We start from the raw sequence: 12,349 nt of genomic DNA on the forward strand, positions 1-12,349 counted from the left end.
TGGCACTACCCAAGCTTCATAGCTTTTGCCTTGGCTCTGCTCCGCTCTTTTTTTGTTTTGTTTTTGGTGGGGTGGGAGGTGGTGTTACCACTCATTCCTTCTGGATGCTCGGGATCCTCCATTTCCTCCGTTATAGGTTCAGTCTTCTCCAGGGCCCTTTCTTCTCGGGTCGAGCAACCTGAGCCAACCAGAAGGCTATGTTACTCTTCATCAGAGACAGGCAAGGGAGGCGGGGTAGAGGGGACAGATGAGCTCCCCACCTCAAGGGGAAGATGCTCCCTCAACAGGTGCAGCCAGCATTGCTCTGAGGCCAGCCTGCTGCATGGCCTCCGGCTCCGACCTGCTGCCAGGCCCTGGGGTACTCAGAGCTGATTGCCCCATCTTCATCGGCCCGGGGGGATTTCAGTAATTGGAGCCTTGGAGCCAGGGAGTTTCCATTTAGTCTGGTGTTTGTTTTTAGGGGGAGCCAGGAATCAAACTCAGAATTTCATGCATGCTAGGCAAGCACACTCTGCCACCAAGCCACACTCCCAACGCTAACCTCTTCCTTTTAATGTGCTAGGCTTCCCATGTCAGAAATTGTGATTAAAAACAAAAACACAGAAAACAACACACACACACACACACACACACACACAAAAAAAAAAAAAAAAAAAAGCCAGACAAATAAAAAAATCTGCCTCAGGGTTAAATTTGGAATGGGCTAATTTTCTTTAGCCTACCACCTGGTCCTTTTTTGCTCCATCCTAAAACATGTCAGTCATGGGAACCTTGAGCAAAAACTCCATCTATAGTGAAAGGGTGGGCTGTTAGCTTAAATCAGAGTTTGAGAAACAGCTCTCTTGAGAAAGCCACTTATCTGGGCATTCAGGAATCTTGAGGTTAACACCAGGATGGAGTTGGTGGGTGTTCAGGATTATGAAGGGTGATACCACACGCACACGCACACGCACGCACGCACGCACGCACGCACGCACGCACGCGTACAATGGATTTTTTTTTAATTGGCATTTGGTCTAAAAGGGTGTCAAGAACATCCTGGAGAGGGAAGAAGCAGGAAGGCCATCCAGCCAGAGAGGAAGCAGGAACAAGAGGAAGTCACCAGCACCAAGCCCTGAGGGCCCTGGTTCAGGCACAGATGGGCAAGCATCTGTCTCAGTGTGAGGTGTCAGGCTGAGGCTGAGACGTTCAGAGATGTGCTGCCTGCTCCGCTTCTGAATCCACTTCCTGAAGCAGTTTTGAGTCTACGCTCCACAGTTCCTGAGGTCAACACCCCGCTAACACACTGTCCCCAGGTGGAATGAAGCAGCCAGAACAAATATCTTTCCAAATAACCACTGGAGTGACCTCCATGTTGGGAAATGGTGTAGATTCTGTCCCTTGTGTCCAGAGGGATTTCTGTAAGGAATGGCTGTCTCTGGGGCTCCATTTCTGTCTATGAAAAGAGGAGCTGGGGATTGACTCCTCTGCTTTCTGATCTAGATAGTGTGAGGGATTGAATTTCGTCTAGCCTGTGAGACAGGTGAAAAATATTTCCCTTCTGTCAGCAAAAGTGTATGTGTCTCGTTTTCAAGGAACACGTTTCTCAGGATTTTTTTTTTTTTTGAATAGCAGAGTTCCTCTTGGGATAATAGAGAGGACAAGAGAACATGACCCCTGATGCTCACTGACATTAAGAACATTCCAAGGGCACTCCTATTTAAACATTCCTATTTATGATGGGCTGATAACTTTATTACAGAGATGTTTAAAGTTTTGTAGATAGACACGATGCATAAAACAATATAATGGAAAAACATTGGGCTATCAAAACACTGCTTGAACTATCAAAAATGTATAAAGAGAAAAATAAGTGTGTGTGTGGGGGAACCCTTAAAATGTCAAACAAAAATCCACACAAGCCTTTTAAAGACTCCAGATTAAGCCCCTAAAGAACTAAATATCTGTGTTAGTGCTTAAAGGATTGATAAACCCTAGCCCAGGAGCAATAGTTCAAAACGAAGTGTGGATAGGTGAGAGGTGAGTTTGAACCCTTGAAAGCAGTTTTTTCCTTCCTGAACCTCCCAGTTATAGGGAAGACTGTGTCTCATAGCCCTAGAGTTTCTCTGCCTTCTCAGAACTCCAAAGACTATGATCTAAGGGTTATCTTATGATTTCTAGAACTCTCTTGGCCTCCTGCTTTGTTTAGGAAGAGAGACAAACTGTATTTCAGAGGCCCTGTCAGCAAATGTCCTTTTGGCTTCCTTCTCCAGCCAGAGAGCTGTGGTAGTGTCTGCCTTGGGGGGGTCAACAGTGCAGCTTCTGCCTCGTCTTCAGAGAGTGAATTACTGTGTTTCCAGAGTGTGGAGAATGATGGCTGAGGAGGAGGGGGCAGCGAAGGATGAAGGCAACGCTCCCTTCGTGATTCCTGGATCTCTGCTTTCAAGGTAGGAGAAAGGTATTTGACTCCAGAAATGGTGCAACCCCCTTTCAACAGGCATGTAACCCCCACCCCGGGACAAACCGTCGACTTTCTGCCTTTCGCTCTGGCTCTGTGATTCATCAAAGGCAAGCTTGTGGGGGGCCGTTATGCTGTCCTGTCCTGCTCGCCCACCGCAGGCGGCAGGAATCACGCACTTGACATAAAGGCCCCCTCGGCACCTTCCACACGTCTTGCTCATACCCCCAAGGAACTAGTTTCAATCCTGAAGCATTTCTGTTGTTGTCATTTTGTTTTAGTATTTTTTTGTTTGTTTGTTTGTTTTTGTTTTTTTTGAGACAGGGTTTCTTTGTGTAGCTCCGGCTGTCCTGGAGCTCACTCTATAGACCAGGCTGGCCTCGAACTCACAGAGCCTCTGCCTCCTGAGTGCTGGGATTAAAGTCATGTGCGTCCACCACCTGGCTGTTTTAATGTAACAACAACAACAACAAAACAACAAAAAGCCCAACCTACCTTCACCTCCAAGCCAGTAAGACTCCTGTAGGAGGAAGTACCAGGGGAGGGGCGTACCATAGTCTCCTGAAAACAGGAACGCAAAGAAAGAGAAAACAGTGAGTCCCATCCCCCCCCATCATGTAAGCTCTATGATAGACCCAATCCAAATCTTAAATTACAGCTCCAGGTATTGATAGTCCCAAGCCATTATGTGGTGACCCACAGGCTGTCAGACGGATTGCTTCTTTCAGTAAGTTTATAATCAAAACACCATGGTTGTTTTTTTGGGTGTTACCAACACTAACAATGATGATCTTGGTTGACATCAGTTTTCCAAGAAATAAATGTTATTAAAGAATTAAGTCATACCTTTTTTTTTTTAGCAGTTACCAGAAAACAATAATATTGCTGATCGCAGACATTTGCTGCACTCTATTTATACAACGGGCATATTTTACACTTCCCATAAGTTACATCACTGAATTCCGAAAACAGCCCTAGGAGTTGGGTGGTAAGATTAGTCTGAAGGATGCAGACACTGAGGAGCACTAACGTTGAGCCGTCTGCCCCAGTTCGTAGCTAATGACATGAAAATGGGAGAATTCTAACACAGGCAGTCGGGTCCCAATGCCACTGTTCTAGCTCCCCACATTCTGGATTCAGCTGCGTTTGAAGGAAAAAGGCTCCCAACTTCCTGGCTCAGTTCTCTTTGTAACTTTTGTTCCCCTTAAAATGTTGGTTTTTGCCAGGAGATGGTGTGCACACCTTTAATTCCAGCACTCCGGAGACAGAGGCAGGTGGATCTCTGTGAGTTCAAGGCCAGCCTGATCTACAGAGTGAGTTCCAGGACAGCCAGGGCTACACAGGGAAACCCTGTCTAGAAAAAACAGAAAAAAAATATTGATTTTTTTTTTAAATAAAAACATAGATGTTGCTTATTTTTCCCTTACATTTTTTAAATCGTGTGTGGGTGTGTATGTCTACATGTGAGTATGTGTATGTGAGTGTAGGTGCACTCTGAGACCTAGAGGGTCAGATCCCCTGGGGCTGGAGTTGTAGAGTGCTGTGAGCCACCTGAAACTGGTGCTGGGAACTGAACGTGCGTCCTCTGGAAGAGCAGCGTGGGCTGGTTCTTGACTGAGCCATCTCTATGGCCCTCATTGCTTTTGAAATAGTCATGCCTTTCATCACTGCGAGACTGATTCAAGGGCAAGCCTGGATCTTTTATTTTCTTTCGAGTTTAATTTAGTGTGTGTGTGTGTGTGTGTGTGTGTGTGTGTGTGTGTGTTTTCATAGGTTCACATGCCGCCGCACACATCTGGGGGTCGGAGGGTGATTTTTAAGTCACCCACTCTACCTTTCCTACTGTGTTTTAAGACAGTAGTCTGCCCCACCCCCTTTCTGCGGCTGCACCGTATCCGGTCCCCTCCTACCATTTCCCATAGGACTGCTTGGGTTACCAACGTGTGCCGATGTGTGCCCATGTGTACGCGGCTTTTTAATGCGGGTTTGGAAGCTGAGCTCAGGTCATCAGGTGTGCTGAAAGATTTCGTCCATGGAGTCATCTCCCAGCCCACGTGGGCCTTCTCTGTCCTCTGTGCTAAGATGGGTCCGAGGACATTGTGCATACCAAACAAACGCTCCACCCCTGAAGTACATCCTCAGCCCCAGATCTATCTTTTCTAAATGTCCTGGTTTCCAGGATGTGGCCACAGTGCACAGCTGCTCAGTGTACAGCTGTTGATGAAATGAAAACTTTAGCTTGGCTAAAATAATGTATAAATCCCTATTCCAACCCAACTAATTTTCACTTATTAGATCTCTTTCCAGGGACACAAAACAAACAAACAACCAACAGACTGAGTAAGTTCAAGTGTCTTGCTCAGGTCACTGTCATAGGTGGAACTGTGTCCCTCTCCAGGCAGGGATCAATGTTGATGTCAGTGATACCATATAAAGTATATATGATCGTTGTTCCCAGTTCAGTGCCAGCCACAGAGCTCCGCTGCCCTTGAAATTTCCCAAGTAATAAGAGTACTTTTCTTTGTTATTCGTGGAATATTTTTTTTCTACTGTGTCTAAGCTCATGCTATTGAGATGGCTCATAAGGGAGCAGCAAGATCACGTCACATTTGGGTGTTGCTCACCAGAAATACCAAATGCCAAGAGAGAAACCTTTCAGCCCAATCTCTGATCTCCAGAGATTAAGGGGCGACAGACAACTCCAGAACTGCAGGAAGAGGATTTGAAGAGATTCTGGACTGGCGACCACATTTAGGTGCTGGTCAGTGGTGGTCCAGAGAGGACTGCTCCAGACCATTTCATCCCTGGCCTCATTCCTCACCTCATGGCTGTTCTTGAGTTATACCCATAACAATAATGCCGTAATTGAAAAGAGAACACTTTGTAAAGTGTTAGCATCTGAACGGAGGGAGGTCTTACAGGATTGCCTCTAACTCTGGATAGTCTCAGAGTGGAATTCAATGGTTAGTGACCAGGAATTTGATGGTGTTTGAGAAAACACCCATTTAGTGTCCAAACCAGAGTCCCAACCTCATATCTCAAATGTGGCATTATTTAGAAGGTAGATGTGCTTAGCTAAGTTAGGTGGGGTTATAATGGAGTAGGGTGACCACATAGAGTCCTCATAAGACAGCCTCATATAGACCAGCACACGGGGAAAATGCAACGTGAAGATGGAGGATTGGAGTGATGTGCCTGAAGTCAGGGAAGCCAGAGGATCAAAATCCCCCAGAAGCTTGGTTTTATAGGCAGCATGGCCTTCCCACAGAAGGCCACATACATAAGGTTACATCATGTCAGGTGGTGAGGAGTGCTAAAAAATAAAAAATAAAAATGTATGGTAAAAGGTTAAGGCTCCGGAGGGAACATTGGTCATACAATGATAAAGACCCAGTAATCTTCAGTCTGGAAAGATCCCTGTGATAAGGTGACGTCTGAACAGAGACCCAAGCAGAGTGGGGAAGCCAGCAGATAGGAGGAATCGCCTGGGGCGAAAGGCCCTGCTGGTGAAAAGAGCAGGTGTGAAGGTCCAGCCCGGGAAGTGTGCTCACTCTTGTATTGAACATTAGTGGGGAGGCTGTGGTGGCGGGAGCTGAGAGACTCAGGGGGAAGGGAAACCAGGAGATGCAGAAAGGGGGCAGCAGGAAGGCGGATGAGGAAGCATTGGTAGGCCTGAGATGGGATGCTGGGTTTTACTCTGAATGAGGGGAAAGGACCATGAAGGGACTGAACAGAGGTTGAGACCATCTGGCCTAGATTGCAAAACACACCATCTGCCTACTGTAGGAGGACACAGTGGCAGGCGGTCATGGTGGGGTTGCAAAACACTCCATCTGCACACTGTGGGGACTCGGTGGTCATGGTGGAAGGAGGCCTGGAATGGGAAGGTGGATCGGTGGTGACCAGGAAGCCCGTTCTAGACCTGTTTCCGGGTCTCCTCTCTCCCTGCCTGTCTCTGCCTGTGTTTGTGCTTGTACACATGCACGTGCATACAAGTGTATGGTGAACACACACGTGTGTGTGGGTGTGCACACTCGTGAGCATGTATGCAGAGGCCAGAGGAGCTGCCTTTCTTTATGACTCCACACCTGAGTCCTTTGAGGCAGGACCACTTGCTGACCTGGAAGCTTGCTGCTCTGACCAGGTTGGTTGGCTAAAGAGTTCCTGGAATCCACTTGTCTCCATTTCCCAATGCTAGGGTTACAGTCACTTGCAGACACACCCAACTTTTATGTGGGTTATGGGGATTCGAACTCAGGTCCTCATGCTCGCACAGAGAGTACTTTTACCTGCCGAGCCTTCTCCCCAGCTCCAATGCTAGACCTATTTCTAAAGGGGAGACAATAATTGGCTGGTGGAGTTTTAACTTCTAGATGTACATTCAGTTGCTGGCCCTGAGAGCTTATGTTCAAACAGTGTGTGTGTGTGTGTGTGTGTGTGTGTGTGTGTGTGTGTGTGGTGGTGGTGGTGGTGGAATCAAGCTTAAACAAGAAGATTGGGCCAGACCTCTGCATCTGAAGAAATGCATTCCCTGGACCATGGAACATGAAGCAGCCTGACTTTTCCTTGCTTACCTGGGAAAACCTGGTCAAGGTACCAGGCAAGCAACCCGTACAGAGTGGCATCAAGAAGCATCATCTCCATGGACAGCAGGAAACTGAACTCATCCCCTTCCATGGGACTCTTCCCGATGTTGTCCCACTGCAGCCCCAGGCCTTGCTCCTCGAAGCGGACCAGGTACTCGGTGCCAAAGCCAAAGGCCACGGGAGAAAGCAGACTCTGCAGTGAGCGGAGAGGGATAGCAATGGAGGGAGAGGACGGTGGAGCCCAGGGGTCCACAAGGCGGGGGAGGGAGGAGGGCTGAAGAGGGTCTGTGTTGTGTCTGAGAGTGAGGCTACTCAGGGAGGGCTTACAGGGGTCTTCTGGTGGGAAGAGGATTCTGGAAATGCTTGGCAGGCTTCAGAAATCCCCACCTGTGCCCCGTGAGCCACCTCTCACCTGTTCCATAGAATACAGCTAGGCTGTAAGGGGATGCTGGTGAAGAAGTGGTCCACATACAAGACTCCGAAGGAATGAAGGTCCTCCTGGTCTCCCTCCTCCCTCCCCCTCTGCCTTCCACTATCTGAAAACCACACAGCTCTGGGCAGAACGGAGATGCCAAATGAGCTACTTTGTGAGACTCCCGCAAGAAAGGGGTTCAAAGTCCCCATTTCCTATGGCCCGCAAGGACGCAAGGTCCTCTTAGGTCTGTGCAGAAAGTAGTCCGCTGGCCAGAAAGAGTGCAGCAGGAAATCTGAAGAGAGAGTGCCCCGCCAAGTCGCCACGGGTGGCCTCTGACACATCAGAGCATACTTGCCCTTGCCAGAAGGTTCCCTGTAATTTGGAGGACCCTGGATAGAGTTCAGAGTATCTCTCACCAAAGCAAGAAACCCTCTTGCTATATGTACACACACACACACACACACACACACACACACACACACACACACACTTAAATTTAACTCAACCCAGCTCTTATCTGTAGTTGCCAGACCTGAAGCATCCTGGTAGGTCCCAGAAGCTAACTGTGGTTTCCCAGTACCACATAACAACCTGACGATTACCAAAATTGCCCAGCTCTGCCCACAGCCTGAGTCACAAGAGTTTCTTACCATTACCCATTGTGATCATCTTAGAAAACTAAGTGCTATAAATAGGGGCAATTAACTTCTTATTTAACATGAGAAATAATAAAAGGCAGATGCCCCAGAGTTGGAGTCCTGGAGAACAGGTTCTGCCAGCACAGAGGCAGGCAGTAGCCCTTACTGACGTAACAGACAGGGCGATTCTGGAGGGCCAGAAAACTGCACCCTGTAGGGCTGAGGCTGATTAGCACTGGCTAATGAGAGGGTAGAAATGGCCCACTCGAAAACCATTAGAAAACAGACCTATATTTATTTGGGAATCCTGAACTAAGAGGTCTCTCAAGGCATCAACAGCCAGCTTCTAGAGTCTTCTCTCAGCCAGACAGCCTCACGGCGGGGGCTCATTTCTGCATCCAATTCTGTGTGCACTGTTAGAGCACAGGAAAGACTGAGATTCTCTGGTCTAGTTTCTTTTGGAAAAAACGAGCCCCATTTTAGCGGATGCAACCTTCTTTCTGAGCGGACAGGCAGTCGGGGCGGGGGGCAAGCTTCCTCTCATCTGATTCTCCTCAAGCAGGAAGAAAAGAAGGGTGAAGGGATGGGCTGGCTGGCTCTCCTCTCACACAGAAGCAAAGGAAGCCAGGAGCTGACCTGGTTCTCCCGTCCTTTCCCAGGGCACATTCCTCAGGCAGGTCTAGGGAGGCGTTACTACTTCATGGCTCCGGGGGAAGCTGCTTTCACTCTGGCTCCTAACCTTTGTGTTAGCCTTTCAACCTTAGGTCCTCTTGAGTCCAAAGGCAAAGCAGACCTTCTCAGAGAGCAGGCCAAGAGGGTACCAGAGTCGTCAGAGGAAACCTACAGGACAGGCTAGGGGTAAGCCCTCGGGCCTCACCACAACCGTCTTCAGGTCGGCCGTCAGCCGGTCCTGCCAGGCGAAGCAGAGAATGTGTGGGAGGTAGAGGGTGAAGTAGATGACCCCACTGCAGGCTGCTGCGAGGCTGGCCTTGGAGAAGAACGTACTGAGCAGGAAACACTGCATGATCGTGGCCGTGGAGAAGGCCAGCAGAAACAGGAAGAGGATGAAGGGGTCGCTGTAGTGCAGGATTCTCCCGTGCTGAAACCAAAGAGATTAGGTATCAATAATTCTCACTCGTGTCCAGAGGCGGGGGCCCACTCAAGGGGCCTCCTGTGTGCAACGAGGCCTTCGGAAGCCTTCTGCTGCCCAAGAAGGGGCTTCCGCGCGCGCACACTCAAACACACCGAGTTCTTTTGTCTTGCCCATACCCATCAGGCAACACTAATGTTTTATTTTAAAAAAACTTAACTGGGAAACCATTAGGCTGAGTCAGCTCCAGGGTTCTGGACTCCTAAACCAGTAAACCAAAACCCAACCGCCAAGTAATTTAATCCAGCCAGCAACTGCCAACTACCCTCTAGGTGGGGACTTAACCAATCGAAACTTTCTTTGTCGTGCGGAATTCCCCATTCCTTTAGTGGAGTCCTGAGCCACTTGTGGCCTAGAGTTGCCTGGGTCACGAACCACTGATGCTTGGCACTATAAAACTGGTCAAAAGCCCATGATTGGGTGATGATAGGCCCTAGGGTAAGAACCTACTATCATTTTCATACGAGGTCATTTTTTTATCAAACTGTGTTCGGAATACTTATGTTTGTGGCCATAGATTTGTGTTGCCCTCAGCTTTGGTCTGAGAGGCTTCCTTTGCTGTGGGTAAGTGGCTAGTGCAGAGACTCATAACTGGTCAATGTGCCAAGCATAAATAACTCTGAGTGCTCAGCTGTGGGTGGGTCGTCTATCAACCCCCTACTGTCCCAGGCTCAGGGAACTTCATGGCTGAGGGGATGTGAGGAATGGAAGAGTTGGCCGATGGAGAGGATGGTAGAGTGTCTTCTGGAGACGATGAGGCTGTGGCACAGATTACCACACAGGGGCTGTGGATCCCTACACAAGACTGAGACCGTCAACGTTCCAGCATGGAGGGCGAAGGGACCCGGAGGGCCCACCCCATCAGAAGAGCTATGGGCAGCGAGGGATACCGAGAGGTCAGTCACTGTCCTTTGGGGATCTGGCTGCTGGTGGGTCGTTCATGTCCCAGTGGATGTTTACACATCCATGTGCATATAGGTATCACTAAGTAGACTCAGGAATATTACATAAAAGTAAGATAAAAAAGAGAAGAGGACATGAAGCTGGAAGGGACATGGGGTGCACTGAGGAGGGGTGCAGGCAGGTAGTAGTAGATGGATATTATCAATACATGTTGTAGACATGTATGAAACTGTCAAAGCATAAAAATATTAAAAAATCTTAACGTGCCCAAGTTTATCCTTTGACAGTAATTATGGGTCGACTCAGCAAGTTCACGGTGGGAAGGACTTCGTGTTCAGGCAAGGAAGACCTGGGTGTTAGGTCTTACGCTATCACCAGCACCCTGCAACCACACAAGGGAAGTCCATTCAAACAAGCCTGGCCCGGGCCTCGGCCTGCTGCCTGACCATCAGCGCCTGCTTCCTGAGGTCTGCCGCTCACACTGGTGGAGGCATCAGTAATGGATCCAGAGCCTTTGGAAGCAGACTGGTCCTCCTCATCCATGAAGGCTGTGCTTTTCAGAGAACCTATGGACAAGACTCGGTGTCTTCCCCAGTGTCTATGTAGAAAAAAGTGTCAACCTAGTGACTTTTTCTGCACAAGCTGCTGCCCGATTACACTGTAGGATAGACCGAGATGTTCAACTGTGTTAGACCTTCTTCATCTCCTTTACTCCAAGCCCTGTAAAGAGGCCAGCATCGTTGCTCCATCCAAATTCTGCATTCCCAACTACATAGAGTTCCTCCTGTTCTCTCAGGAACACAAAGGTACAGGCGGTAGAATTCGGGGAGTGTGTCTTAGGCCTGAGTTGACACTCACTTGGCCACCTCTGTCTATTCAATGGGACATAGTTGAGTTGTGGTGTGATGAGGAACACAGACGTATCACACAGCACAGCACCCCCAAGACCAAAGTCCTTGTGCTCTCCTCCTTCCTGCATTTTCCTCCGTGTTCTTCCATCTTCTAGAACTGCCCCATCTCATGAACGGGCTCTCATCTACAGAGAGGGACTCCCAGAGTCACTGCTTTCCTCTCAGTAGAAAAGAGAGAGACCGATTAATGCTCTCTGCCCTGAGCCGGTGAGAACCAAGTGGAACTAATGTGCTCCTTATCGCCCACAGCGGGCCATTTCTCCTTCATGCTCTCGTGCCTGTTGGGCATTGAAGGAACAGACTGAAAAAGAGATGAGGGGAAGATATGCAAAAGGGAGGAATGGACAGGAGCCACACTTAGAGCGAACCTAAGTCTGAGGAAATCTAAAAAAAAAGGTCACAATTGGAGAGTTGTTACTGCTCTCTGTAGAAGGAATTCAACTTCTGATCTGAGCCCAGAGCAAAGTCCTGCAAACATCTAGACTGTGGTGGTTTTCAAACAGGGGTGCCAGTCACTCAGCCAGCCTCGCCGGTCTGTTCCGACCCAGCTTCCTCCACCAGCCTTTCCTCTCTGCTCCTTGTCCTCTGACTAACAATGGAGCCTTCCCAGGGTCCCTGCTCCCAGCTTCTTTCCTGCCCCGCGGTGCTGGGGAGGAAGGGATACGCAAAAAACGGGACTCATTCAAAGGAAAACCTTATTTTGGTGTGGAAAGTTCTGTTTCCGTCCTTATTGGAGCGGTGTCCTGGTTCCCACAAGGAGGAGCTGCTCTGGGCTAGAAGCTTTGGGTGAACATTCTTTACCTCACGTCCTGAGAGCTTTGAAGTCCTAAACAGCCATTCTTAGGAAGGCAGATCTCAGTGTCACTTATCAGTAAGAAGTCAGGGCAAGCCTCCGCCATTCATCCAGATGTTTACTCACCGAGTCCTTTAATTCTAAGGATACAAAACATCTACAGGGGAAAGGGACAGACTAAGGTATGGGGCAGAGCAGAGGGCCTCTGGTGGATAAGGAGCGAGTGGCTGATCCTCTCACCTCCTCAGACCTTTGCTATCCTTTGTAGACATCAAGCCATGCTGGGTGGGGTGAGGTTGTTTGAAGAGAATGACCTCCACCTCAACATTGGTTTGAGGGGACTCTAACATGGGGTTTGATTCACACCATAGCTCACTGGGTCATAGTGTAATAGCAAAGATAGAATGCACCAGGTGGAGGATATTTTAGTAGAGAACAAAGGCAGGATTTGGATTAAATGAATATGTCCTGGTGGGTTGGATCTATGATGGGACATTCTTAGGTCAGGTAGCCACA

The 12,349-nt window shown here is 48.7% G+C and overlaps 1 protein-coding gene across 1 annotated transcript in view; it reads right to left on the bottom strand.

Moving 5' to 3' along the window:
* Positions 1–12,349, bottom strand: part of LOC114700446 (retinal-specific phospholipid-transporting ATPase ABCA4) — a 140,725-nt gene that overhangs the window by 59,228 nt on the left and 69,148 nt on the right. Inside the window, exons 15-18 of the mRNA XM_028880067.2 lie at positions 8,954–9,175; positions 7,012–7,216; positions 2,933–2,998; positions 89–178 (exon numbers count right to left, since the gene is read on the bottom strand). Coding sequence (XP_028735900.1) covers positions 89–178; positions 2,933–2,998; positions 7,012–7,216; positions 8,954–9,175 — 583 coding nt within the window. The remainder of the gene's footprint in view (positions 1–88; positions 179–2,932; positions 2,999–7,011; positions 7,217–8,953; positions 9,176–12,349) is intronic.

Source organism: Peromyscus leucopus, chromosome 6 (genome assembly GCF_004664715.2).
Source record: "Peromyscus leucopus breed LL Stock chromosome 6, UCI_PerLeu_2.1, whole genome shotgun sequence".
Lineage (NCBI taxonomy): Eukaryota > Metazoa > Chordata > Mammalia > Rodentia > Cricetidae > Peromyscus > Peromyscus leucopus.